Source organism: Oryza sativa, chromosome 11, assembly GCF_034140825.1.
Source record: "Oryza sativa Japonica Group chromosome 11, ASM3414082v1".
NCBI lineage: Eukaryota > Viridiplantae > Streptophyta > Magnoliopsida > Poales > Poaceae > Oryza > Oryza sativa.
The window spans coordinates 7257691-7281932 of record NC_089045.1 but is presented as its reverse complement, the minus strand read 5'-3'; the positions used below and the strand labels follow the sequence as shown (position 1 = coordinate 7281932).

The 24242-nt window shown below is 44.5% G+C and overlaps 3 protein-coding genes across 3 annotated transcripts; 1 reads left to right on the top strand and 2 right to left on the bottom strand.

Annotated features, from left to right (window-relative positions):
• Positions 1 to 417: 417 nt before the first annotated feature.
• Positions 418 to 2375, bottom strand: LOC136353868 (disease resistance protein RPM1-like). Its single transcript, XM_066305154.1, has one exon. It carries the CDS (start codon positions 2373 to 2375, stop codon positions 717 to 719), a length of 1659 nt encoding a protein of 552 aa, XP_066161251.1. The 3' UTR covers positions 418 to 716.
• Positions 418 to 8459, bottom strand: LOC4350130 (disease resistance protein RPM1). The gene is made up of 2 exons (XM_066305155.1): positions 8363 to 8459; positions 418 to 6103 (listed from the first exon to the last, which is right to left on the bottom strand). Exon 2 carries the CDS (start codon positions 6096 to 6098, stop codon positions 5079 to 5081), a length of 1020 nt encoding a protein of 339 aa, XP_066161252.1. The 5' UTR covers positions 6099 to 6103; positions 8363 to 8459; the 3' UTR covers positions 418 to 5078.
• On the top strand, positions 8108 to 16405 carry LOC4350129 (uncharacterized). The gene is made up of 6 exons (XM_066305812.1): positions 8108 to 8120; positions 10235 to 10667; positions 10868 to 11403; positions 11477 to 12210; positions 14253 to 14489; positions 16040 to 16405. Exons 1-4 carry the CDS (start codon positions 8108 to 8110, stop codon positions 11809 to 11811), a joined length of 1317 nt encoding a protein of 438 aa, XP_066161909.1. The 3' UTR covers positions 11812 to 12210; positions 14253 to 14489; positions 16040 to 16405.
• The last annotated feature ends 7837 nt before the right edge of the window (positions 16406 to 24242 follow it).

Sequence of the window (24242 nt, the reverse complement as noted above, 5' to 3'; positions counted from 1 at the left end):
AGTTCAGTTTTGTCAAAATTTCAGTTCTGTAGATACTGTTCTTCCTTCCATGTTCATGTGGGGATTTATGCCCTAAAATACATATGGCACTTTCAACACAAAGAGAGTTCATACAGTACTAGAGCAATGAATTAGTGCCTTTAGTGGTGGCATGCCATGTCGTATTGAGGGTTGCCCACTGCTCATACTGTTTCAGTATAAAACTTTACATCGGCTTTATCAATAGGTTTGTTTATTATTGCTTTGAGTGTTTCACCGAATTTTCGTTTGCCAAAGTATATATGTTTGAAATGCTAGGAGGCTAGATCTGTTTTTGTCTCTGAAATTTGATGTTGCAATCCTGCTTTCCTACAGAGGAGTGTATTGCTGCTATCGTCCAACAAACAATATATAAAGGGATGCTATGAGATCATTATGTAATAAATCCATGTCAAAATGGGAAGAAAGGATCATTATTCATATTAAACAGTGCGCTACCTGAAACGGATTTAAGAACTGGAAGTGAAACACAAGGCAAAGACCCAAGGAACTTCAGGTCGTGACTCCTGATGGCAAAGAGACTAAGAGAGTCGATATTTCATGACTTGTTGAAGAAAAATATGAACCAGATGTACAGATACCAAGTACACCAGAGCCAATGTCTTTTTAGAGAGGATTGGGTGAATGCAGATGCACTTTTCAAGTTATTCATCGAAGGAAGATGTAGCACACCACTCCTAAACACGCAGATCTGGAACATGCTGCATTTTCCGGTGCATTTCTCTATGAATCCAGTCTGCTTTGAAGTCTTGATGCAGATTGAGAAGCCAGAGTTTCTTCAGGGAGAAAAGGTTTTCAATGCCCACAGGGACTCTCTCCAGCCCTGCCAGTGAATCGATGTATAAACCTTCAATGACTGGAAGTGCATCATCTGCGATCTTCAGCCGGTTGACATTTGGCATGAGCTTCAAGACAATTGTCTTCAACTTGGGAAAGGATCCTGCAGTAATGATCAACCTGTTTGCACTATTCATGTTGTTAAGTCTCAGGTATGTGAGGTTTGGAACATGTAGCCCGAGCACTCGAAGTGGATCCTCTCCAAGTTGGCACCAACTTAGAGCTAGGTACCTGAGATTTTTACCATGTTCCTGAAATATCGGCAATTCCAGTGTCCCAGTGGCCCACTGCCCTCGGACAATTAGCCTATGGAACATCTTGGATATTGGATTGAGATTTTGGAAGCAGAGTACCTCCTTCTCATCACATGCAGAGAGAAGCAGGCTTGAAAGAAGTGGCATCTTGGACAGAGCAGTAAAAAGCTTTGCACAATTAGTAGCACTGATATTATCAATCCACAAGTTTTGCAGTTTCGTCAGCTTCTCCAGCTGTTCTGCTAATTCCTTGCTGGCTTGAACAGTTTCAAGAGTCTGTAGTTCTTCCAAACCAGATAACCCTTTAGGAGCTTCCACTCCAATGAAGTATCGGAACTCTGTCCGTTTCTCATCAGCATATCTGTCAGCTATAAGGTGCCGCAACTTCTTGACCTTAACAATTCCTCGTGGTAATTTCACTATTTTGGTTTGCTTGATATCTAAAGTTTGCAGATTAGAGAGATTCTCAATACATTCTGGGAGCTTACTTACGTTGGTGCGTCTTAAGCCAATGTACCGCAGATTAAACAGATTACCTATGGATGTCGGCACTTCACTGATTTCAGAGTCTTGCAGCTCGAGAACACTAAGGTAGTTTGATCCAGAAAAAATTGAGTTCAGCATGCTGGTGGAGGATGAAACTGCTTGAAGGGACAATAGAGTTCGGAGGTGCGGAAATGACACCCTTGGTGCGCTATCATCTTTCCATCCACATGTTGAGAAGCGACGAACTTCTGTATCCAGCTGCGTCATTGTGCCATTATCACTTGCTGAGCCAAACATCTCCTCTTTAGCAACATCAAGAGCCAGGTTGCGCACAATGTCATGCATCTTACAGGTACTCACCCTGCTGAGCTCATCATTCTCAACAACTTCCAACATATTACGGTGAATGAGTTCCATGAGATTTCCTTCAGCTACATCCTCTGGTTTGTTACCATCTTTTCTCACTACAAAGCCTTCTGCAACCCATAATCGCACAAGGCTCTCCCTTGACATGGAGTAATCCTCAGGGAACATGCTGCAATACAAGAAGCAGTTTCTTAGGTCTCCTGGCATGTCGTGGTAGCTCAGATTTAGGATCGCCCGGACATGATCATTTTTTATCATCTCATTTCTAAGTTGGCTGTATGTTTGATTCCAGGCATATTCTGTTTGTTTCCTTGAGGACAACAGGCTTCCCATAAATACAATCGCTAGCGGTAGACCTTGACACCTCTTGACTATAGAAGTAGCCACCTCCATAAGTTTGGCTGAGCGGACGAGGAAGTGGGAGGAGGAGAGGAGGAGGAGCGCCGAGAGGGCAAGTCCCCGGCGGTTCCTTCCGGCAATCGGCGAGGTGAGGCCAAGCAGAAGGCCCCCGCCGAGGACATTGATGACGGCGATGATGACCTAGGCTTCCAAGAGCCTGGGGCCACCATTGCCACCGTCGATGGGGGAGCGTGCGCTCACGTTTCTCGCCGGAGCCTCAAGGCCATGAAGCGAGAGCTTCTGGCCGCGGCCCCTACTCATGAGGCGACGCGCCGGGCGCGGTGGTCGGAGGTTGCCCTCACCTTCGACCAGACCGACCACCCACCGTGCGTTGCCCGGGGAGGGCAGATTGCAATGGTGGTTTCCCCCACTGTTTGCAACGTGAAGCTGGGGCGTGTCCTCATTGATGGAGGAGCAGCCCTCAACATCCTTTCCCCCGCGGCCTTTGACGCCATCAAGGCCCCGGGGATGGTGCTCCGGCCGTCCCAGCCGATTATCGGTGTGACGCCGGGTCACACTTGGCCGCTAGGTCATATCGACCTCCCGGTCACCTTCGGTGGATCCGCCAATTTCCGCACGGAGCGGGTGAACTTTGATGTGGCGGACCTCAGTCTGCCCTACAACGCGGTCCTGGGGAGGCCCGCGTTGGTGAAGTTCATGGCGGCGGTCCACTATGCCTACCTCCAGATGAAGATGCCGGGCCCCGGTGGCCCCATCTCTGTCCATGGCGACCTCAAAGTCGCGCTCGCTTGTATGGAGCAGCGTGCGGACCACCTCTCCGCCGCGTCCAAGCCCGAGGGTGGCGACGAGAGGCTTGGCACCTCCGTCCCCACCGCCCCGAGGCAGCGGATGATCACATGTGACGAGGTCCCGGTCAAGGAGGTTGCCCTGGGCGACGGCCCGTCCAAGACCACTCGGATTGGTGGTCTTCTGGACGGCAAATAGGAAGACGCGCTCGTCTCCTTCCTGCGGGCAAACGCTGACGTCTTCGCATGGAGACCGGCGGATATGCCCGGGGTCCCCAGGGAGGTGATTGAGCACCGTCTCGCCGTGCTGCCGGGCGCAAGGCCGGTTCGGCAGAAAGTGCGGCGGCAGGCCCCCGAACGTCAAGCCTTCATCCGCGAGGAGGTGGCGCGACTTCTGGAGGCCGGATTCATCCGCGAGGTCATCCATCCGGAGTGGCTGGCGAACCCGGTGGTCGTTCCCAAGGCGAACGGCAAGCTTCGGATGTGCATCGACTACACCGACCTTAACAAGGCATGTCCTAAGGACCCTTACCCCCTGCCTCGCATAGATCAGATTGTCGATTCCACAGCGGGGTGCGACCTTTTGTGTTTTCTAGATGCATATTCTGGTTACCATCAGATTCGCATGGCTAGGGAGGATGAGGAAAAAACTGCGTTCATTACCCCCATAGGAACTTATTGTTATACGACAATGCCCTTTGGGTTAAAGAATGCAGGTCCTACTTTTCAACGTACTACTCGAATTTCTTTGGGTAGCCAAATAGGACGTAATGTTGAAGCTTATGTCGATGACTTGGTTGTAAAGACGCGCAACCAAGAGACCTTACTCTCAGATCTAGCGGAAACTTTTGAGAATCTCCGCTCCGCCCGCATAAAACTGAACCCCGATAAGTGCGTGTTCGGTGTACCTGCGGGCAAGCTTCTCGGGTTCTTGGTCTCTGCCCGAGGCATCGAGGCCAACCCCGAGAAGATACGAGCTATAGAGCGGATGCGCCCCCCAGCAAACTTAGGGATGTGCAATGCGTCACTGGTTGCATGGCCGCCCTAAGTCGGTTCATATCGAGGCTGGGAGAGAAGGCGCTACCCTTATTCAAGCTCCTCAAACGCTCCGGGCCGTTTACTTGGACGGAGGAAGCTGAACGTGCCCTCACTCAGTTGAAGGCGTATCTCAGCTCTCCCCCAGTTCTGGTCGCCCCGGAGCCAAATGAGCCTTTGCTACTCTACTTAGCGGCGACCCCGCAAGTAGTTAGTGCAGCATTGGTTGTGGAGCGCGATGAGGACAATCCTCATTCCACGCATCCCCACCCTGTGCTAGCTTGGCCCGGGAGAGAGCAGGGAGGAGAGGCCCCCGAGCCGAACGATGGCCCAAGGCCCCCGACGACCGGAGCTGGCCCTCTGCCCGCTTGTCAGATGGTGCCAGGTGCCCCCGACCCCCAGGATGGCCCGGCGGCCACTGCGGGAAGGCCGCACCTATCGCCCTCTGACCCCGAGGCTAACCCTGTGCCGACTCGACCCGGGAGAGAGCAGGGAGAAGAGGCCCCTGAGTCGAACGGTGGCCTAAGGCCCCTGACGACCGGAGTTAGCCCTTTGCCCGCTTGTCCGACGACGCTAGGAGCCCCCGACCCCCAGGATGGCCCCGAGGCCACTGTGGGAAGGCCGCCCCTGTCGTCCTCCGACCCCGAGGTCATCGGCACAGAAGACGAGTGCGCCCCACGTGGCCGCTTGGACGAAGAACGCCCCAAGAACGCAGCCCCTAGCGGAGAGGGTCGGCCCCACCGAAAGGTGCAGCGGCCTGTCTACTTTGTTAGTGAGGCCCTCCGGGACGCCAAGACCCGATACCCTCAGGCCCAGAAGATGCTTTACGCTATTCTGATGGCTTCGAGGAAACTGCGCCATTATTTCCAGGCGCATCGGGTCACAGTGGTTACGTCTTATCCCCTCGGCCAAATTCTCAGAAGAGATTGAATGAGTCAGTGTTGCCTAAAGGTTGGAGCTCAAGGCGATATTTTGAGGATGCAAGAGCTGCCACATCTTCCTTCCTTGTCGTGATGACAATCCGACTTTCCTGGAGATTCTGGAATGCATTGCGCATCATAGTGTATGCTTCATGGTCCCATACATCATCCAGTACAATCAAGCACTTGCTATCTTCTAACTTTTTCTTTATTTTATCTGTTAACTCATAAACATCCATTTTATTCATGTTTGCAGCTGGTGATTGCTCTCGGTATGCAACCTTCATAAGTAGAGTGCGCAGCAATTCTTCCACATCGTAGGTCTGCGATACAACAATCCAAGCATGAGCAGGGAAGTTTCCCTTTTCCCGGTCGTACACATTTTTTACCAATGTAGTTTTTCCCAGTCCACCCATGCCGAACACTGTTATCACTGTACCATGCGGCTCATTGGAATACAGCCATCCAGTCAATTTTCTCCTATTTTCTTCAACCCCCACAAGGTCTTCATCTTTAATAAATTCTGGCAGGCAGCCTCCAGATATTTGTCTCTCAATATCATCAGGTGTATTTGTACTCATGAGCTCTGCCGAAAGAGACCATTTCATTAGATCTTTAACATGCTTGATCTCTTCTTCCATCCGGACAATTTCGTCAGCAATTTCATCAAAAATCTTGATATATTGTGCTCCTTTCACAAACTTCTTCATTTTCCCATCTTCCTGCATTTGATGAGCATGATACAAGTACTTATCCATTACATCCTCAACATGGTAGGCCAGCTTGCGCACCTCCGCAATCCAACCCTTGACGGTATTTTTTCTGATATCTGCTGTGCCCAAATCTTGTATTACATTGTTCATCATCTTCAGTTCCTTTTCTATTCTTGTTACATTCCTTGGCAGATTTTTCAAATTTGTTACCTTTTCAGACAGTTTTGCTAGAACAGCCTTGGTGGCTTCTTCTCCTAAAGTGGTACCAATCTTTGAGATGGCAAGGATTACTGCCTCCGCCATCAGTGCTGAAGAACAGAAACATGGAGTCAGTCTTTTATGTGATATGCTAACAATTAAGAATATCAGGCAAGAACATCATCTGATTGAATAGATCTGATCCATGTATTATGTGCTTTACAGATGATGGAAATAAGGAACACATAAGCCAAACAACATTTAATCCAATGCATGTAAAAAAAATGAAACAAAATCCAAAAGCAGTAACAGTCAAATACAGTTTCCAGCGAGATGCAAGCACAATGAATATATAAATTCATTTTGAAATTAAATTGGAGCTATCTCTTCTGTATACTGAAATTAGTATATGTGAGTATTAAAAAATTATTTACCGTAGGTTTGTGCTATATAAGTTCCCTAGGTTATTTTACATTAGGTCAGTATTATGCAAGGTTACACATTGTAACGAAATTCAGGTTTAGTTTTGAAACTCCAATGTATTATATAGAAATCAATAACAAACTAGAAATTAAATGGACTGCTCTAGGCAAGACCATTTCATTCTAGAGTCATTATCCATGCTAGTTTCATAAAAAAAAGTACCAACACGATTAAAAAAATACATAATAATCTGAATTTCTCTGGAATATCTAAAACTCCAGCAAATTAAACATACCCATGTTAATTGGTACCAGCAAGAGCTGGCCATGTGGTTTTCTATTTGTACAAACGGGCCCATCTATTTCCATTGAAATTGTTAGCGTAGATTCTTGTAAAGGTTTGAGAGTTGATGCATATTTGTTATTACATAACTGGTTCATAATAATTAGATCGGGTATTTCAAATCATTTACTTGGGAGGTAATTTTTTTTGTTTTCCTTTTTTACATATGCCGTACATGCATACAGAAATATCTAATTATGAGACTCCCTGATGGTAGACTTTCAGAAATATTTTAATAAACTAAATTACTTTCTGGACCTTGATTCACTTGCTCCCTAGTGTTTGAGCTGCTGCCTGCTGATGCTTTTCACATAGTTATTGAATTTGATCATATTGGTTACAACTGCTCATTGAAAAAGTGAACTGAGGCCCTCGTGTCCTCCCAATTTTTCCCTTTCTGATGGTGCTCCAGAGGTGCTTTACGTTCTACTTTTACATCAAAGGCTCCTGTACTTTCCCAGTTACCCTGCTTTCCAATATCATGGTTTTCTTAGCCGTAAAAAAAAAAGTATCATGTTTTTCACATATTAGTAGTAGGTAAAGTTGACGCTCATGAGTTATTTCTTATGAAAACATGTGATACGATCTTTTATTTCTTCATTAGCTGAAATGCCTAAACAATTTTATTTCTTAATGACTATAGGTATTTTTTTGTCTCTGCTTCAGCAATTCGATATTTTTGTCTGGATTACTTTCTTGTCATTAGTAGTATGGACCTTGTCAGCCAAAGATATGTCTGGTGATAATATTATTCAAAAAGGAGGATTATGAGTTAAGAATCATGTTGTGCTAGCTAAGATTTTAGATAGATTTTTCTAATGACGTGGATTCAAAATCCACTGAAGTATGCATCTTATCATTTTTCTTTTTTTTGCAAAATTAGTGACAAGCCGGTGTGCTTTCAGATTATTCTCTCACATTTATCTTGTCTTGCTGAAGGCACCTGGACACTGGTTTCTGTTGGAGTAATGTTTCAAATTGGCTTTCCTCAATAATATCAGGTCCTTAATCCCTTTGTCTTTGACGCTTTAAAACATCTATGTTCTCTGTGATTTACTATCTTCAGTTTGAAGTTATTTAATGAGATGTGGACATAAATATGAGGTCAAGAACACCAGAAGAATGCACTCACACTTTAGCAGGAATAACTTCATTCACAGAAGAGAGAGAGAGAGAGGCTATTTTACTATGCCAAACTATTTTCCGGTGCACGTAACCTCCGAACTATTTTTTGGTTCACCTTATTCCCCGATTATTGAAAATGGCTCACTTTACCCTCTACTTTTTGACGATATTTGTCTTTAATGTTTTTCTTTCTACAAGATGTATTTTAAGTTGAAATTTCGGAGATGAAATCAAGAGGTATCCTCTACTGCATCCGTCTAAACGGTTGAAACCGTGGCTGGATTTTGTTGTTGTGTTCATCCGGTGAGGTTTAAACTAGGCAAGTAGATGCCACTGAGGGGAAAACCACGTCAAATCTTCGATTTTTGCAAGCATTAAAACCCACAAGCCCCACAATGCCAAGAATTTTCCATCAAACATAGACATAAAAGCACCAAACCAAAAGATACAAAGCAAGATTCAGTACAAATCAATCTAACCTGAGCTGCAGATCAAGAGCCCGTCTGTAACAGCAGATGAGCTGGTGATACTACGCCTTGCCCTGACGATGAAGGATGAGAGGTTCAGAGAGGCAGCAAGGCAGGTATAATGCCTCTCGGTCTTGAAATCTCAATCAGATCCTGTCAGTTTGGTCGCAATTTCTGAGAATCAGTCACCGACGACTTGACGCGCAGTCTACACGGCTAAGCGGTTGCAGTGCCATTGTCGTCCAGTGGCCAAGTTGGCGCGTATAAGACATGAGTCCACTGTGGATGTTTCCTTCCATGAAATTTCTGGTTTTTATGATTTATATGTGCAGCGTCCGAGCTTTTCTAATCACATCCTGTGCGTTATAACGGGTCAAACCTATATAATTAAAGATAGGCATGTTTTAACGTATGATACTCACGTAGTTAGGTACTCCCTCTGTTTCACAATGTAAGTTATTCTAGCTTTTACTACTTTCATATTGATGTTAATGAATCCATCTAGATTCATTAACATCAATATGAATGTGAAAAATGCTATAATAACTTATATTACGAAACGGAGGAAGTATGTGCTATGAAAAAGAGAGGATGGAAGATGATTGAAGGAGATGGAAGGAAGAGGATTCCACTTTTACAGTAGTATAGTTAGAGGCATGTAAAAGTTGAAAGAGTTATTGTGCAGTAAGAGAGAAGATATGGAAACACTTTAAAAAGGCGTCAATAATTCACATGGAAATGAAAATAAGCTAATGGAGAGGACGGTAAGTAGGTCATGACATATTTTTTTTCTATAGTCCACTACGCAAATTAGGATATCAAATTTTCTATAATTGTGTCGCCACATTTTTGTCTCAGTTAATTTTTTACCCATCGGATTGAAGTTGATGTCCGTGTGCACCGTGCTTGGCTGTTTCATATTGTAAAATCAAGGGAGAATAGCCCATTTGATTCCTAAAGTTTCGCCTTAAGTCAATATCGTCCTTGATATTTTATTTTGTTCAATTAGATCCTTGAATTTTATTATATGGTCCAATATGAACCTTAGCCCTACCAGAAACGCCATGTAGAAATGCCATGTCATGATCTTATTAAAAATGGATGGTGAAATATATAATTTGTCCATTTATGTGTGATACGAAATACTATAACTAATTTTATATGATTATATAATTTAATCTAATCCTAGGAATTGATACATACACAAAATTGATTATGTTGCATGTATTGATAGATAAATCAATATATTTGAGTATTTGCAAATGTAAGAGTGTGTGACATTTTTCCTTTTTCTCTCTTATGTTGTATGTAAGGGTATATTAAGCATTTCATGACAGATTTGTATAAGATGATGAGATGGCATGCCTACGTGCCCTTTTTATAGGTCCAAGGACCATAGTAGACTCAAAGATAAGACTCCGAGAACTAATTCGAGCAAAATAAAAAAAATCAAGAACTATATTGACCATGAAAGTTTAAGGACCAAATAGGCTATTCCCCTAAAATCAACCAAATAAGGAGCCATTAGTTGTCGGTTTCTCGATTACACGTCGTCAGTTTCTTTTTCCTTTCTTATTTGGTAAAATATGCGGTTGCTATTTGTATAGACTCTATACAGAATAAGTTCATCGGAGGTCCCTTAACTTGTCAACAATCCGATTTTCGTCCCTCAACCGGAAAACCAGACACAACAGGTCCCTCAACTATCAAAACCGTGCAGATGAGGTCCCTCGGTGGTTTTGAGGGCGGTTTTAGCTGACGTGGCGCCTACGTGGCTAATTTGACTCGGTCTTCATATGACGTGGCGCTTATGTGGCAATTCGAGCCGAAAAAATAATAAAACCCATGGGACCCACGTGTCAGTTCACATACAAAATAATTAAGAAAATGGTGGGACCCACGTGGCCCCACATGTCATCCTCATTCCCTCCTCCTTTCTCTCTCCCCTCTTCTCGACGCCGACGCTTCCCATCCACGCATTCCTCGCCGCGGTGGCCGCCGACGCCGACCCACCTCGCGTCGTCCTCGTCTTCGGCGGCGGGTCCAGCCGCGGCGTACAGGTCGCCAACGCCGGCGGGGTCTACTCCACCGATGTCGCCGACTACGCTGTCGGCCTCCTGTTCGACGTTCTCGGCCACGTCTCCGTCGGAGACCGCTACGTCCGGCGTGGCCTCTGGCCGGAGCGCGGTGATTTCGTCCCCCTCGGATCCAAGATCGGCGGGAAGCGAGTCGGCATCATCGGGCTGGGCAACATCGGCTCGGCGATTGCGAGGAGACTGGAGGCGTTCGGCTGCGTCGTCTCCTACCACAACCGCCGGTGAAGGGAGGACGTGGTCTACACCTACTTCCCGACCGCCACCGACCTCGCCGCGAGCTCCGACGTGCTCGTCGTGGCGTGCACGCTGACGGCGGAGACACGGCACATCGTGGACCGGGGCGTGCTAGACGCGCTGGGGGAGCTTGGCGTGGTCGCCCGCTTCTGCTATGGGGAGCAGTTGGATCTCCATCAGGTTGCAGGCTTGCAGCTGCAGATGCAGATGCAGATGCAGATAAAAAGATCGAGGTGAAATTTCTGATGACATGCATCAGCTTTGGTTGTGATTCCTTCTCCCTTCTCTTGTTCTTGGGTAGACATGGCTGTCAACCGAAGCTGGTCACGGACGGCGGAGAGACGAAGTCCTTAACCTTCGCCTCCGTGAATTTCCAGGTGCGCTCGGGCCTGGTTGAGTATTTCCCAGCCCGGGCCGCAAACGACCGCTGGGCAACTGGGTGGTCGCAGTGCTGGTTCTACCTCGATGTCGGGGTGGACTCCGGGCTGGCTTCCACCAACAAGATCTACTTCCGCCACCTCCCGGAGGTCAATGCGGACGACGAAGACCTCGACCCGCTGCACCAGTCTCTCCGCAGGATGGCGAAGTGGCTCAGCATGCCGGACCTGACGGAGGAATTCGTCATGCTTCGGATCATTCCGCTCTGGAATGGCTGGGTCCACGACCTTACTTCGGGAGACGAAGACAAGGCCGGGGCCTATGTGGGCCCGGTGACCTCCTCAAGTAAGGCGCTGCTCCGGGTGCTCCGTTGATGAAAAAGGAGATCCCTTTTTCTGACTGCGCTCCGTTTTTGTAGCTTTGCTGACGCCGGTCTCTACGGCCATTACGGAGGCCGAGAAGATCCTTGGGAAGCCGGTCGTAAAGGAGAAGCAAGAGCGGACCGAACGGACCAGCTCTTGGGAGAGGACCAACCGGGTGGCAGCCCGGTTCAACTTGCAACTTCCGGCCCTCCCGTCCTTGAGCGAGGCCGAGGTGGAGGCCGAGGTGGCAGAGGCCGCCAAGTCCACTGGCAAGCGGAAAGGTTCACGAGGCGGTGGCGGAGGCTGGCGCACTAAGCGGACCAGGGGAAATGATTCCCCAATCCCGGCAATTCCTCTCCGGGCTGTGGCTCCCAACTATCTGCACTCGTAGGCTTCTAGCAGCCCGACGGCGGCTGCAGACGTGGTTTCTTCCTCCGCCGACCCCATCGTGATTCCCGCAGACTCCGAGGGCTCGGGGGAGTCTGCCTGGACAACCGCGTTTCCCGGTATTTGGCTCTCTTTCTTTTTTCTCCTTTTCTTAACTTATGTCTGACACAGGTGGGGGTTCGGGAGTTGCTCCGGGCGCGGAGGAATCATCCCCGCCTACTCCGGTGACTGTTCCTGGCTCCGATGGGGGAAACCAGGGGGCGGTGAACACCGGCGCTACGGCCGCTCCGGAGAGCCACGGGGGTGAGCTCTGGACACCTGCGGCCTCAGACGCCCCTGCTGCCCAAGTGGTTTTAGGGCCGAGCCCAACACATGGAGCGCGCACCGAAGCGCACTACAGGATGTATGTCATTTAAAGGCATTTTGTGGAAGGCATTTCTTTAAAACTGCCTCAAATCATCTCTTTCAAAGGCAATTTTCATAAAATGCCACAAAAAGTATCTCTATACATGGCAAATTTAATTAATGCCTTCAATACTTTTATCATTAGAAGGCGTTTTAAAGAAAAACGCCTCAAAAACTCTGTGCTTTCAAGGCATTTTCATTAGCGCCTTAGAAAATCTCCTATTTCAGGCGTAATCACGGAACGCCATAAATTTTAAAATCGCCAGGGTAACAGATAGAAGGCACTTTTGAGAGAAATTCCTCCTAATCTATACCATATATGCAAAAAGAACCCTGAAAGAATTTAAGGTATAAAAATTAGTCCTTCCACCACACGTACGCTACCTTATCAGATCCGAATCAGAATAGATCGATCAGATCAGATCGAAAAAAAAAAATCTCACGCGGCTAGCGAGCGCGCGTGATCGACTCCCGGCCGCTGCCCGGTGACTCGCCGCCGGCGACCGCCCGGCACCCCGCGCGCCCGCCCGTCGCCCGTCGCGCCATGCCGCCGTCGACGGTCGAATGTCGCCCATTGCGGCGTCGCCCATCTCCGCATCGGCGCATCGCGCCGTAGCGCTGCCCGTTGACCTAGCTCATAGGGAGATTCGCCGCCGGCGAGCGGCCTGCGTCCCGCCCGCCTGCTGCCCATCGCGGTGCCGCCATCGACGCTCGACCATCACCCGTTGCGCCGCCTCGCTGCCTCCACCCTCCAGCCCACGGCCTCACGCGCCCCGAGCCCGCGACGCCGCCGCCCGGAGGTCCAGCTTCCACCTACAGACGAAGCCACGCGTGAATTGGTAACTCTTCCCCTCATCCACTGCCTAAATGCTAAATCCAGGGATGGTTAGGAACATTTTTGGTTTGGAACTTAGGATTTAGTTAATAGTTGAATTTAGGCTCTCTCGATCTATTGGTGATATGATTTAAGGTGTGTGAAATGAGAATTTTAGTAGACATGTTAGTCTCCATCTCTACCCATCACACTACTGTTTGAGCACGATGATATCTTGAGGTTTGTGCTTTTCCATTTGGGTTGAATTTACCTCAGTTTTTCATGCATTGAAGGTGTTTGTAGTAATGCCTAAGCGAGTTTTTATAGTTCATAACTGGTTCGGTACGTATCATTCATACAGTGAGCTATAGGGAAGCAATTTCTTACACTGAAATAGTGTTCCAATTCATTGTACTGAAATTGCAGTGTTCATAACAAGCTTATGTTCTACTACGTATTTGCAACTAGTAGTGAACTTCAGTGTTATGCATGTCAAAGTGTTAGGTGCAGTAACTCTAGCATCCAAAATTCCAAACGAGATGTTTGTTTTATGTTTCTCAGAGACTGTTCTGCACAGTTCAATAATCTTGGTATGGAAGTAACACACGAGCGTAATACTCTATTTTCTATAAAATTAGAGTTAGTTTTGTTGTGAAGCATAAGCATGATTGAATAGGAACTCTATTGGCAGTTTTATCACAAGAAATCTTGGTGGTTATAACCTTATAGGAACAAAAATATACTATGGTTTGTGATGTGATCTGAACTTAGTGATTCATTATGTATGCGTGCTTAGTTGCAGGGGTGCCTTTTGAATAGTTGGGACTGGATTTATTAGTATATTAATTAGTATATGACTCAGAAATGTTAATTAGGCAACATAACTGGTAGTATATTGGATCTGACTGGTTAGCTGAATATATAGTTCTTTGCATTATGAGAGGCTCAACGACTAATTGAATCATGTATTTTGGATGAAGCCACCATATTGGATCTGCTCTTTTGTTTTCTAAAACAGTAACAATATAAATCCATTGGAAATGCTACTAGAACCTTTATGTTCACTTTAATCTTGATCCAAAGATTAGAATGCTAGTTTTCTGTGGGATATTCTACACACAAGTTTTTCCCCCATAAAATTTATGCACAGTTATAATTTGGGTTATAATTTTCTGCATATGCCTCACTAGATTTCTGTGGTTTGATGATATGTTTGAACTTTGAAGAGTTGAGCTGCTATCTGTCAGACTGTCACAAGTGCAAATTAACTTCGATTGATTGATCATGGATAAAGGGTGGATGAAAGGAGAACAATACATGATCTAACATGCAAGGATAACATAGGACATGAAGATGTACATTCTAGGACAAGTACTCTTGGAAAAGCCAGCGCTGGTTCCTTAAGTGCTATCAAGTTCACTAATAGCCAAGTGCTAACAACTTCACGGTTCTAGCTTATGAAAGTAAGTCTCCTATCCCAAGTTCGAATGTCTTTTCTCAAGACCATGGCAATAACTCTGCTGTTACATGATAAGAAATAGAACTATTGGTCTGGATATATTGTTTCTTACTAGTATTTAAGTGGATTTGCATTGTAAAATGTAGCAACTCATTTTATGGACAATTATAATTTCTGCAGATACCTCATTTGACTTGTATTACAGTTATTTGCCCCTAGATACTTTCATGGTGCATTCCCCAACAATTATACTATATATGTTTAAATCTTACGGATTCAGGATATTTTTCATGGTGCATTCCCTAATAATTCAAAATATTTTGGGCACCTACTAATGATTATATTTACTTCAGTGCTGGCCTAAGAATAGTAATCCTGAGAGCAATATAGGATAGTATGTTATGGTTGGTTAGCTGAGGAACACTGAGACAGTAAGTATCATCTCTTTGTGTCTCTTTGTTTGTTTGCATTATGTTCTGTTTAAAAGAGTATGTAGTCATGTAGAATGCAATCTGACTCAAATCGATCAACAATTTGTTACTTTGATTATGTGCACTGTATATATTGTGAATCTAATTCATGTAATTCTAGACTTATTCAACTTGCAGCTTGAGAGTTAAATGTTTTGAACTGATAGAAAATTAGAACACCATTATACTGCCACATCATTATATTGCAACATCATCAAAATTGGAACATCTTGATGGGACACTAAAATCTGTAGTTTTGCAATAAATGCATTGATAAATCTTGTATTGATGGAACATTAAAATATGTAGTCTTAATGTATATTTATAATACATTGCTAAATTTGTAGTTTTTGCAATACTGTGACTTGCAGCTTTTTGATAAATCTAGTGTTATAAGCTTGGATTTGTTGTTGTATGATTTTTGTTTTGTCCTAATACTTGCAGTTTCATGTAAAGTACACTAAATCAAATCTTTTTTTTTAAAAAAAACTAGTTTTACTGGAAACTGGCTTTGGTTATCCATTATTTTGTCTGTTAACCAAACAGACCAGCAATTTTCCAAGACCCTACTAGACCTGGTCTCTACAAAATTCATAACCCAAACAACCTAAGTCTTTCCTACCGATTTCATATGTGTTGTTGCTATGCATGATATCAAGGCAAGGCCTCTTTTTAGGCTGGTTGCCAGATTGTAATGATTTGATAATCTTGTATACTGGACGTTTCTTTTTCTTTATACTTTTGTATTCTTTAACAGAGCACAAAATATAATTGGAACATCATTTACTATTTTTACCACCACCCACCTTCTCAGGTTGTCATGGAGCGCAAAATATCTAACTTTTGCTGTCCATATCATACTTCATCATTTTGGTTCTTTTAGAAAGAACTTTGCTCAAGTCGTCCCGTGTTTATTACAGCATCATATAGCATAATAAAGCATATGTATCATCAGATGTTTGAGGTATGAGTTATGAATTATGTATCTGCACTGGGAATCAAATCAATAGTTGATCATCATTAATCTTTTAACAACATTGATCATTACGATGATTAAAGTGCAAAAATATTTCAAACTCTGCAGGCAATTATTGGATTTCATTTTTGGATTAGAGACATGTACGAAGATTATCGTTATCTGGCAAGTGTTCTGATGCCATTGGAAACAATTAGAAGCTATCACGTCAAGATATTCAACAACTGCACATGGCCCTTTATTGATTTGTTTGTCTTTTCCTCTCACTTGTAGCCAGTATATAACTTCAGTGTAACAGAATGTTATTTTTTTAGTTGTAAACTGTGATGTGAGAAATAGTTGGAAAGATATCTAAAAAAGATAGCAAACTGCAAATTTTTGGTGTTGAATGAGCACTAATATTGGTTTGATTGTACCAATATATCAGTATGTAATTGGATGATTCATTGGCCACAATTTAGGTTTTTTTTATTAGATGTTTTTTTCATTGGAGGCATTATAAAAAATGCCACAAAGCAAAGATGAAGGCATTTTGAATAATGCCACAGATACCTAAAATGGCATTCTGGAAACTGCCCTAGTAAGCTCTAACGGCATTCTTGAAAACGCCAGGCTAGACACTTTTTAAGGCGTTTGTAAAAATTGCCCTGGATTGCTTTTCCCGTCGGGAGTAAATGTGGCATTTTTCAAACTGCCTCTAAAGACCATTCAAGGCGTTTTTTTGACTATTCAAGGCATTCCAAATCGCCTCCTAAAGTGTGTCATCCTGTAGTGGCGGTTGCTTCGGGTTCGGCTAGGGCTCCATCGACCCCACAAGTCTTGGGGGCCCCGAGCGGCCTCCCCGGACTGGGGGTGGAGGGCGCCTCGCTTGACTGGAGGCCCCTTGTGGGGGATAGGGACAGCCTGTTGGCCGGCTCGTTGAACTCCGCGGAGCTATCCGACCTGCTCCGCGTTCTCGGCTGGTAGGTGAATTCTATAGCGCCCTACGCTTGCTATGTTCGGGCGCCTCTGACTCGCTCCTTTTCAGGTGATGGTGGCCGGAGCGGCGGCTGTTGAGCGTGGGGGCCGGGACGCCGCGGGCCTTCACTCAGAGCGACTCCACGTTCAAGAGCTCCGGGAGCAAGCTTCGACTGCAATCGCCGAAGCGGAAGCAGCTCAGGACTCCTCTCGCGCGGCAGTCTCCCGGGAGGACTTTGCCCGACAACAAGCGGAGCGCGACCTCAGGGTGGCGCGCGCGGAGTTGGCCCACGAGTGCGATGCCACCAAGCGACTGGCGGAGGAGGTTGGCGCGTTGAAGGCTACCCTTGGCAGCCATGAAGAGGAGGTGCGGGACGCCCGGAGCCGATATGACCAGGTCCGGCTCGCTCTCGACGAGCTAAACATCCGGGCCATTTCCACCATCCAGGCCCTTACTCACGCCTTCGGCAGCATCGGGGTCCAGGGCCCCGCGCCGCCTCCGAACGACAGCGCGGTTGCCGAGAAGCTGCGATGGGTGGAGAAGGCAGGCAGGTTTGCCTCGAAGGCGGCCTCCAGCTACGGGACGTGGTGCTCGTGGGCAACAACCCGCATGTTGTCCCTTCTGCTTCGGAGTAAGGGCTGCTCGCATATCGGGCCCTCCGCGCGCTCTACTCCGAGTGAAGTCACCACCCTGCGTACCACAAGCTCCGGAGGGACCTCCTCGAAGAAGGATGCAGACGACTTCACCCGGGCGGGGGGGTGGGGGGGGGGGGGCGGAGCTTTCTCAACGATGGTGAGCCACAGAGATTTACTTCGCTCAGCCGGAGCCGGAGTAGTCTCAACGGTGGCTTTTCTTTTAGTAAAGCTGCGGAGATTTACTTCGCTCGGCTGGAGCCGGAGCGATCTCGACGCAAGCTTCGCCACGGAGATTTACTTCGCTCGGCTAGAGCCGGAGCGGTCTCAATGATGGCGCACCACGGAGATTTACTTTGCTCGGCCGGAGCCGGAGCAGTCTCGACGCACGCTATGCCACGGAGATTTACTTCGCTCGGCCGGAGCCGGAGCTGGAGTGGTCTCAACGGTGGCTTTTTTTTTTTGAGTAAAGCTGCGGAGATTTACTTCGCTTGGCCGGAGCCGGAGCAGTCTCAATGGTGGTTGTTTTTTTTTTTTTGAAAAAAGCTGTGGAGATTTACTTCGCTCGGCCGGAGCCGGAGTGGTCTCGACGCACGCTTGGCCACGAAGATTTACTTCGCTCGGCCGGAGCCAGAGCGGTCTCAATGGTGGCTTTTTGAGCGGGGGGCCTAACTACGCCCACAAAGGGGGAGCCCAATGCGCCATCTAATAGGTACTGCGCGACAAGACCTCGGAGAGCTTGCCGCGCGGTAACTTCTTATTTCCAACTAAGTGAATAAACACATAGCTTTTTGATCACGGCAGCATAACATTTTTCATTAGCACGAAAGTCATAACATCGCAGCTGGCCTCGGGCCGAAGGGCCAACATTCATAAGGCTAATATCTCTTAGATGTAATACCTTTTGAGGAGGTCTGCATTATTATATATATATATATATATATATATATATATATATATATACGGTGGCGGTACACAGCGCCACCCATAGTCGCTGCGCGCCACGAAACAAAATGGCGCCAGACACAAACGAGGAGAGGTCAGCCCACCACCGACAAAATCCCACCAACAAGGCATCCAACCCACCCGCGGAGTTAAAATTTAACTTAGATACAGTTGGTGGTGGTGGTGCGGTGATATCGTTGAGGAGTTAATATTATACGATGATTTAGTTGGTCTGAGTTAAAGTTTAACTTAGATACAGTTGGGTGGTGGGGTAAAACCAGCGGAGTTAAATTTTAACTTAGTTACAGTTAGGTGGTGGGTGCGATGACGTCGTTGAGGAGTTAATATTATACATGGTTTCAGTTGGTATGAGTTAAAGTTTAACTTACGTACAATTGGTGGTGGGATGCGATGACATGGTTTTGGAGTTAAAAAATTACTTCTTGTTGTTGAATTCTGGATGATTTGTGATTGAGTCTGGTCGCTGCTGAGTTAAAAATTAACTCGCGATACAAAACTGCAGGACATCGTTGTAGAGTTAATTCAGTTTGTATGAGTTAAAATTTAACTTGTGTACAACAAGATTTTAACTCAACAAATACATCCTCACAATCTATAAGCGTAAGTTAAATTTTTGTCGGCACTTGCTCCGGACATCAACGGCGAAGCATCATGGAGGTGTTCGCCGTTGCTCCTCCATGTCCTTCGGTGTTCGAACTCGCCGCCGCGGTGGTCGCCGCCATGTGCGTGGGGCGCGGAGCGGTGGCCCGATCCGCCGCCGCCTCGGCTGTCGCCCGCGGTCGCCCCGTCACGGGATCCGCCGTCGAGCCGCCTGCATCCACGCCCGACACGCACCACCGCAGCCGGATCCATGTACGTGGGGCGCGGAGCGGCGGCCGGATGCGCCGCCCCCTCGCCTCGCCATGCCATGTTGGATCCGCCGACACCGCGCCTTCCCGTACAGGATTATCCCCGGATCCGTCATCGCGCCGGATACGCCCTACCATGGCCGGATCTGCGCGTGTGGGGCGCAGATCGGCGGCCGGGTGCGCCGCCTCGTCACCTCCTACACGTCGTCAACCGTCGCCTCCACGCCTGCAGCCGTGCCATACTGTATCCGCCGACGTCGCGCCCGCCGCCGCTCGGCAGTGGAGGTGGCGCTCGACGATGCGCCGCCAGCCGTGCCGTGCCGGATCTGCCCAATGCCGCCACTGCTCGCCGCCACGCCCGCTCGCCGCTCTCATCTCCGAAAAAATAGGATCTGGATATGTGGTTGGTTACGGGGTGGATGTACAACACTGGTATATATATACACTAAAAGTTGACTACCATCAAGTTAAAATTTAACTTGGATTATTGGCGTGGGGGAGGGCGCAGGTATGGGGTGTCGTGAGTTAAATTTTAACTCAAATACGTGGTGGTGGGTGGGGGGAAGATGGGATAGGGTGGTGGTGCGGCTGTGTCAGGCGCCATCTAATATGTGGCGCCTGTAGCGCCATATAGTAGTTCTATATATATATATATATATATATATATATATATATATATATATATATATATATATATATATATATATATATATATATATAGTATTAGATCGACTTTTTAAATCTCACCAATAAGAAGAATGCCTGCACACCTGAAAACATATATTTTTACCTCATATATTTTTTATTTTTTTATTGTACATTTGTTTACCATATTTGTGGATTAATAAATTTTGTTTTTCTACTATAGAAGATAATATTTTAAAAAACCATCTGTTTTTTCTACCGACGTACATATATTTTTTTTAAGGTTCTTATAACTTTTCTTTTTACTTGCATATATACGTACCTAATTTCTAAAGTAAACAGTACTGCTTTTAATAGTTTTCTATCGTACATACGTGTTCATACGTTTAATAGTTTTTTGTCGTTACGTTTTTTAAATGAACAGTACCTAAAGTTTTTTTTTCAACTGTGCGTACGTACGTCAGATTTTCCATCCTTTTCCATTGTTTGTACGCAACTGTGATTTTCCGGTATAAACATACAGATGATATTAAAGGAAGCAAATAGATCTAATCTAATGGTTTAAAATAACGGGTCCACCAATCTATCTATCTATCTATCTATCTATTATTATATACTAAAAGTCCATTAAACTCCCTATAAACACTCTCAAGCTGCCATGTGGCTACCTCAAAACGCTCTCATGTTGCCACGTGGCACTCTAATAAGATACATAAATCTGACCATCGATTTTCAATTAAATTGGTGGGTCTATTATTTTACATCGTTAGATCTATCTTAGAAAACCAAAACATCCACAACTATCGTCCCACACCTCCTTCCGTGTAGGTAAGGTACGTACATGAGCGTACGTACAAGACCGAACAAAGACATCCGTTTTTTCTTTTTCCCCTCTCTTTTTCTCTTTCTCAGAAATACTCATACAAATGCGTACATATGTCTTATTTCTGGCTAGCTACTTTGTAAAGGTGAGCAAGGTTAATGCAAATATAAATACACTGTGATCATGTGATAGGTAATTATAAATAGATTCACGTAGATTATATCATCATATAGCTCATTCCAAATGTGCGAGACTAAATTAGCTATGTAATATTTAATATTTAAAAATAAAGTTCACACCATTATATATTTACCCAATAAATAAATAATGTAAGATAGTTTCCTAAAAGTCCATTAAACTCCCTATAAACATTCTCAAGCTGCCATGTGGCTCTCTCAAAACGCTCTAATATTACCACATGGCACTCTAAATCGATGGGCCCATTAAAAACCAAAACCTCCCACCGGCCCCACCTCCGTGCAGTACGCACGTACTGCTCCCCTGTTCCGTTCTCCTTTTTTTTCCCTTTGTTCCTTTCTTTTCTTTTTTCAATCACAATTAAAATTGAACTTATCTTTATAGAAAGAATACCCCCACAAATGTTAAAGTCCATTAAATATCATATAAATGTTTCTAACCGTTGCGTGGAACTTTTAAATTAGAGAAACATCGAACCATTGGTTTCCACTAAAATCGATGGGCACATTATTTTACATCGTTATTTGATCTGTATTAACCAAAAGTCCATGAAACTTTCTACAAACAGTCCTAAATCGCCACGTGGCATCATAGAAGTGTTCCTAAGCCACCACATGCCACTCTAACAAATAACCGTTGATTTTCATTATATTTGATGGACCTATTATTTACAACCATTAGATTTATCTTAAATAAAAAGTTAACCACCCAAACCTAACCCACCCATCCTGTGAATAGTACGTACGTACTTATATCTCATATACAACTACCTATTATATATGAAAATAATAATAATATACCTCATATATTATTATTATTATTATTATTATTATTATTTTGATATGTTGACCGTAACATATATATCACGTGTCTGTCATTCTCTCCACTTTCTATTTTATAGCTAGCATTTCAAGGTAAACATGATGAGCTAATTTGTCATGATTTAATTTATAATTAAACAAATTAATTTAAGATCAATAAAATCCAAAAGTTCTAAGTAAAATGTAAAACATCATATTATCGATTTACACTTAAACCGAGAAAAATATTATTTCGATGATTAGATTAGATTTATTAAACTAATTAATCCCTCACTGCTGATCTCCTACGTAATTTATGATTAAAAAATTCAAAAAGTTGTGAGTAACAGGCAAAATATGGCACCATGGATTTACACTTATCCTATTATTTTTAACCATTATAGATCTATTAAACTACTTAATCCCTCTGTCCTAATCTCATAGGTAATTACATAATTATAATAATTGATTCATATTACACCACCCTCTTCCTAGATTAACTCTTCATTCTTATATTTTTATACTTTATTAGTTACAAAGAGATATCTTCTATTATATATTAAAAGTCCATTAAACTTCGTACAAACGCTCCTAAATTACCATGTGGCATTCTACAAAACGCTACTAAACCGTTACGTGGCATTCTAATAAACCGGTGGACCCACTATTTGTTTAATAAATCGATAGGCTCACTATTTGTTTAATAAATCGATAGACCCACTATTTTCAACTATTATATTTATCTTTATAAAAAAACATTCCTCATAGGAACTCATAATTTCCTATGAGGAATTATCCATAGCTATGACCAATCGATGTTTGCCATCAAATAATAAATTGATTATCAATTTTTCTACAAAAGTGGGTAGAGCCATTAATTATATATGGTTGTATATGTAATGTCTTTTATAACTTAAGTTTTCTCTCTTTTCCTATGGAATCTCAAGAGTCATATGTCTCAGGTACCATTTTTTATACCGTAAGTTACCAACCATAATCTCCAGTAGGTAATTTTATAAATAACAATTAAATTCTTCATGCAATTCTAACAAAGAAAATTCATTAAAAAACACAATTTTAAAACTTTGCAAATATTATTTCGTTGGTATACCGCCTTTATAAGTTTCTTAAATTTATCCTACGTATGGTACATGCCCGCGCGAATGCGCGGGCTACCTTCCTAGTTTAAATGAAAATCAACAATGAGATTATAAAATGCCCCGTGGCAAGCTAAGAGCGTTTGTAGGAACACATAACGGTTTATGAGCGTTTGTAGAAAGATTAATGGACTTTTAGTATAGAGTATTTTTATCATCCTTGAGAAGGTCCCATGAGGTGCTAGGTACCAAGAGGTACCAATTAAATCCAACTGTTGATTTAGGAGGGGCAGGATCGGTATGTAATTTGTGTAAAGAGTAATTGACCTGGACGGTTTACGCGCGAGGGCGCGAGGCTTATCTCCTCCTTCGCATCGTGTCGCTTCAGTTACCTTCCTCGCCATGTTCTCCTCGACTCCTTCCGGGCTGCGAGTGCGATCTGTGCACCGTGCTTGAAGAGGCAACAACAGATGTTGAGAAGAGAAAATGTAAACGTGGGAAGAGCCTCCCAGTTTATAGGGATAGGGAAGAGATGTTAGCAGAGAGAAAAACAAGGAATATCCGGTGACTAGCTGATCGAAAGGATAGCAGGACAAAGAAAGCAAAAAAGAAAAAAAAAAAGAAAGAAAGGGAAGGGAAGGCGGTGCTTGCCTGCTTGGTGCAGAAGACAGGAAGGTCTCTGGATTTCCCTTCCATGGCAAGGGCATGGTCCTGGGCATCGGCCGGCTTGGCAGATCGGTTGGGGCTCGGTTGGAACCTCGGGATGAAGATTGATAGGAAGAAGACGGATCTGACATATGGGGCCCACCTGTAATAGAGGAGATATTATAAGAGGCTGTTGACATAATAGGCCTGGGTGGTAAGAAAATAAATGTATCGTCGATAAATAAATGTATGAAGAAAGCAGGCTCGTCGATGAACTGGGAGAGTGAGGAAGAAGGTGGCAAGTATGAGAGATAATTGTCGGTTATCATGGACACCTTTGTGCATAAGAGAGATAAACAGATATAAGAGATTACCGGTTGACGTGCACTAAAGTGTGAAAGATCATCGGTTACCAAAATTATTGTTTCGAAATATTTATCTCTATTATTATAAAAATTGAAGATATTTATATTCAAAATTTTGGCACTTCACTCAATTCCGATACAATCTCTCCATAATAAATCTGTTGTGGATACTAAGAGCCCACCATTACCTTTAATTCCCAATTCAGACCAACACATTTCAACACACGAACACTTTTGCTAGTTTATTAGAAATTTCAGCATAACCTCACCACCAGTACTTATAGACTATCGTAAAATTTTTTGACAAAACATCCCCAATATTTATGGACTATCG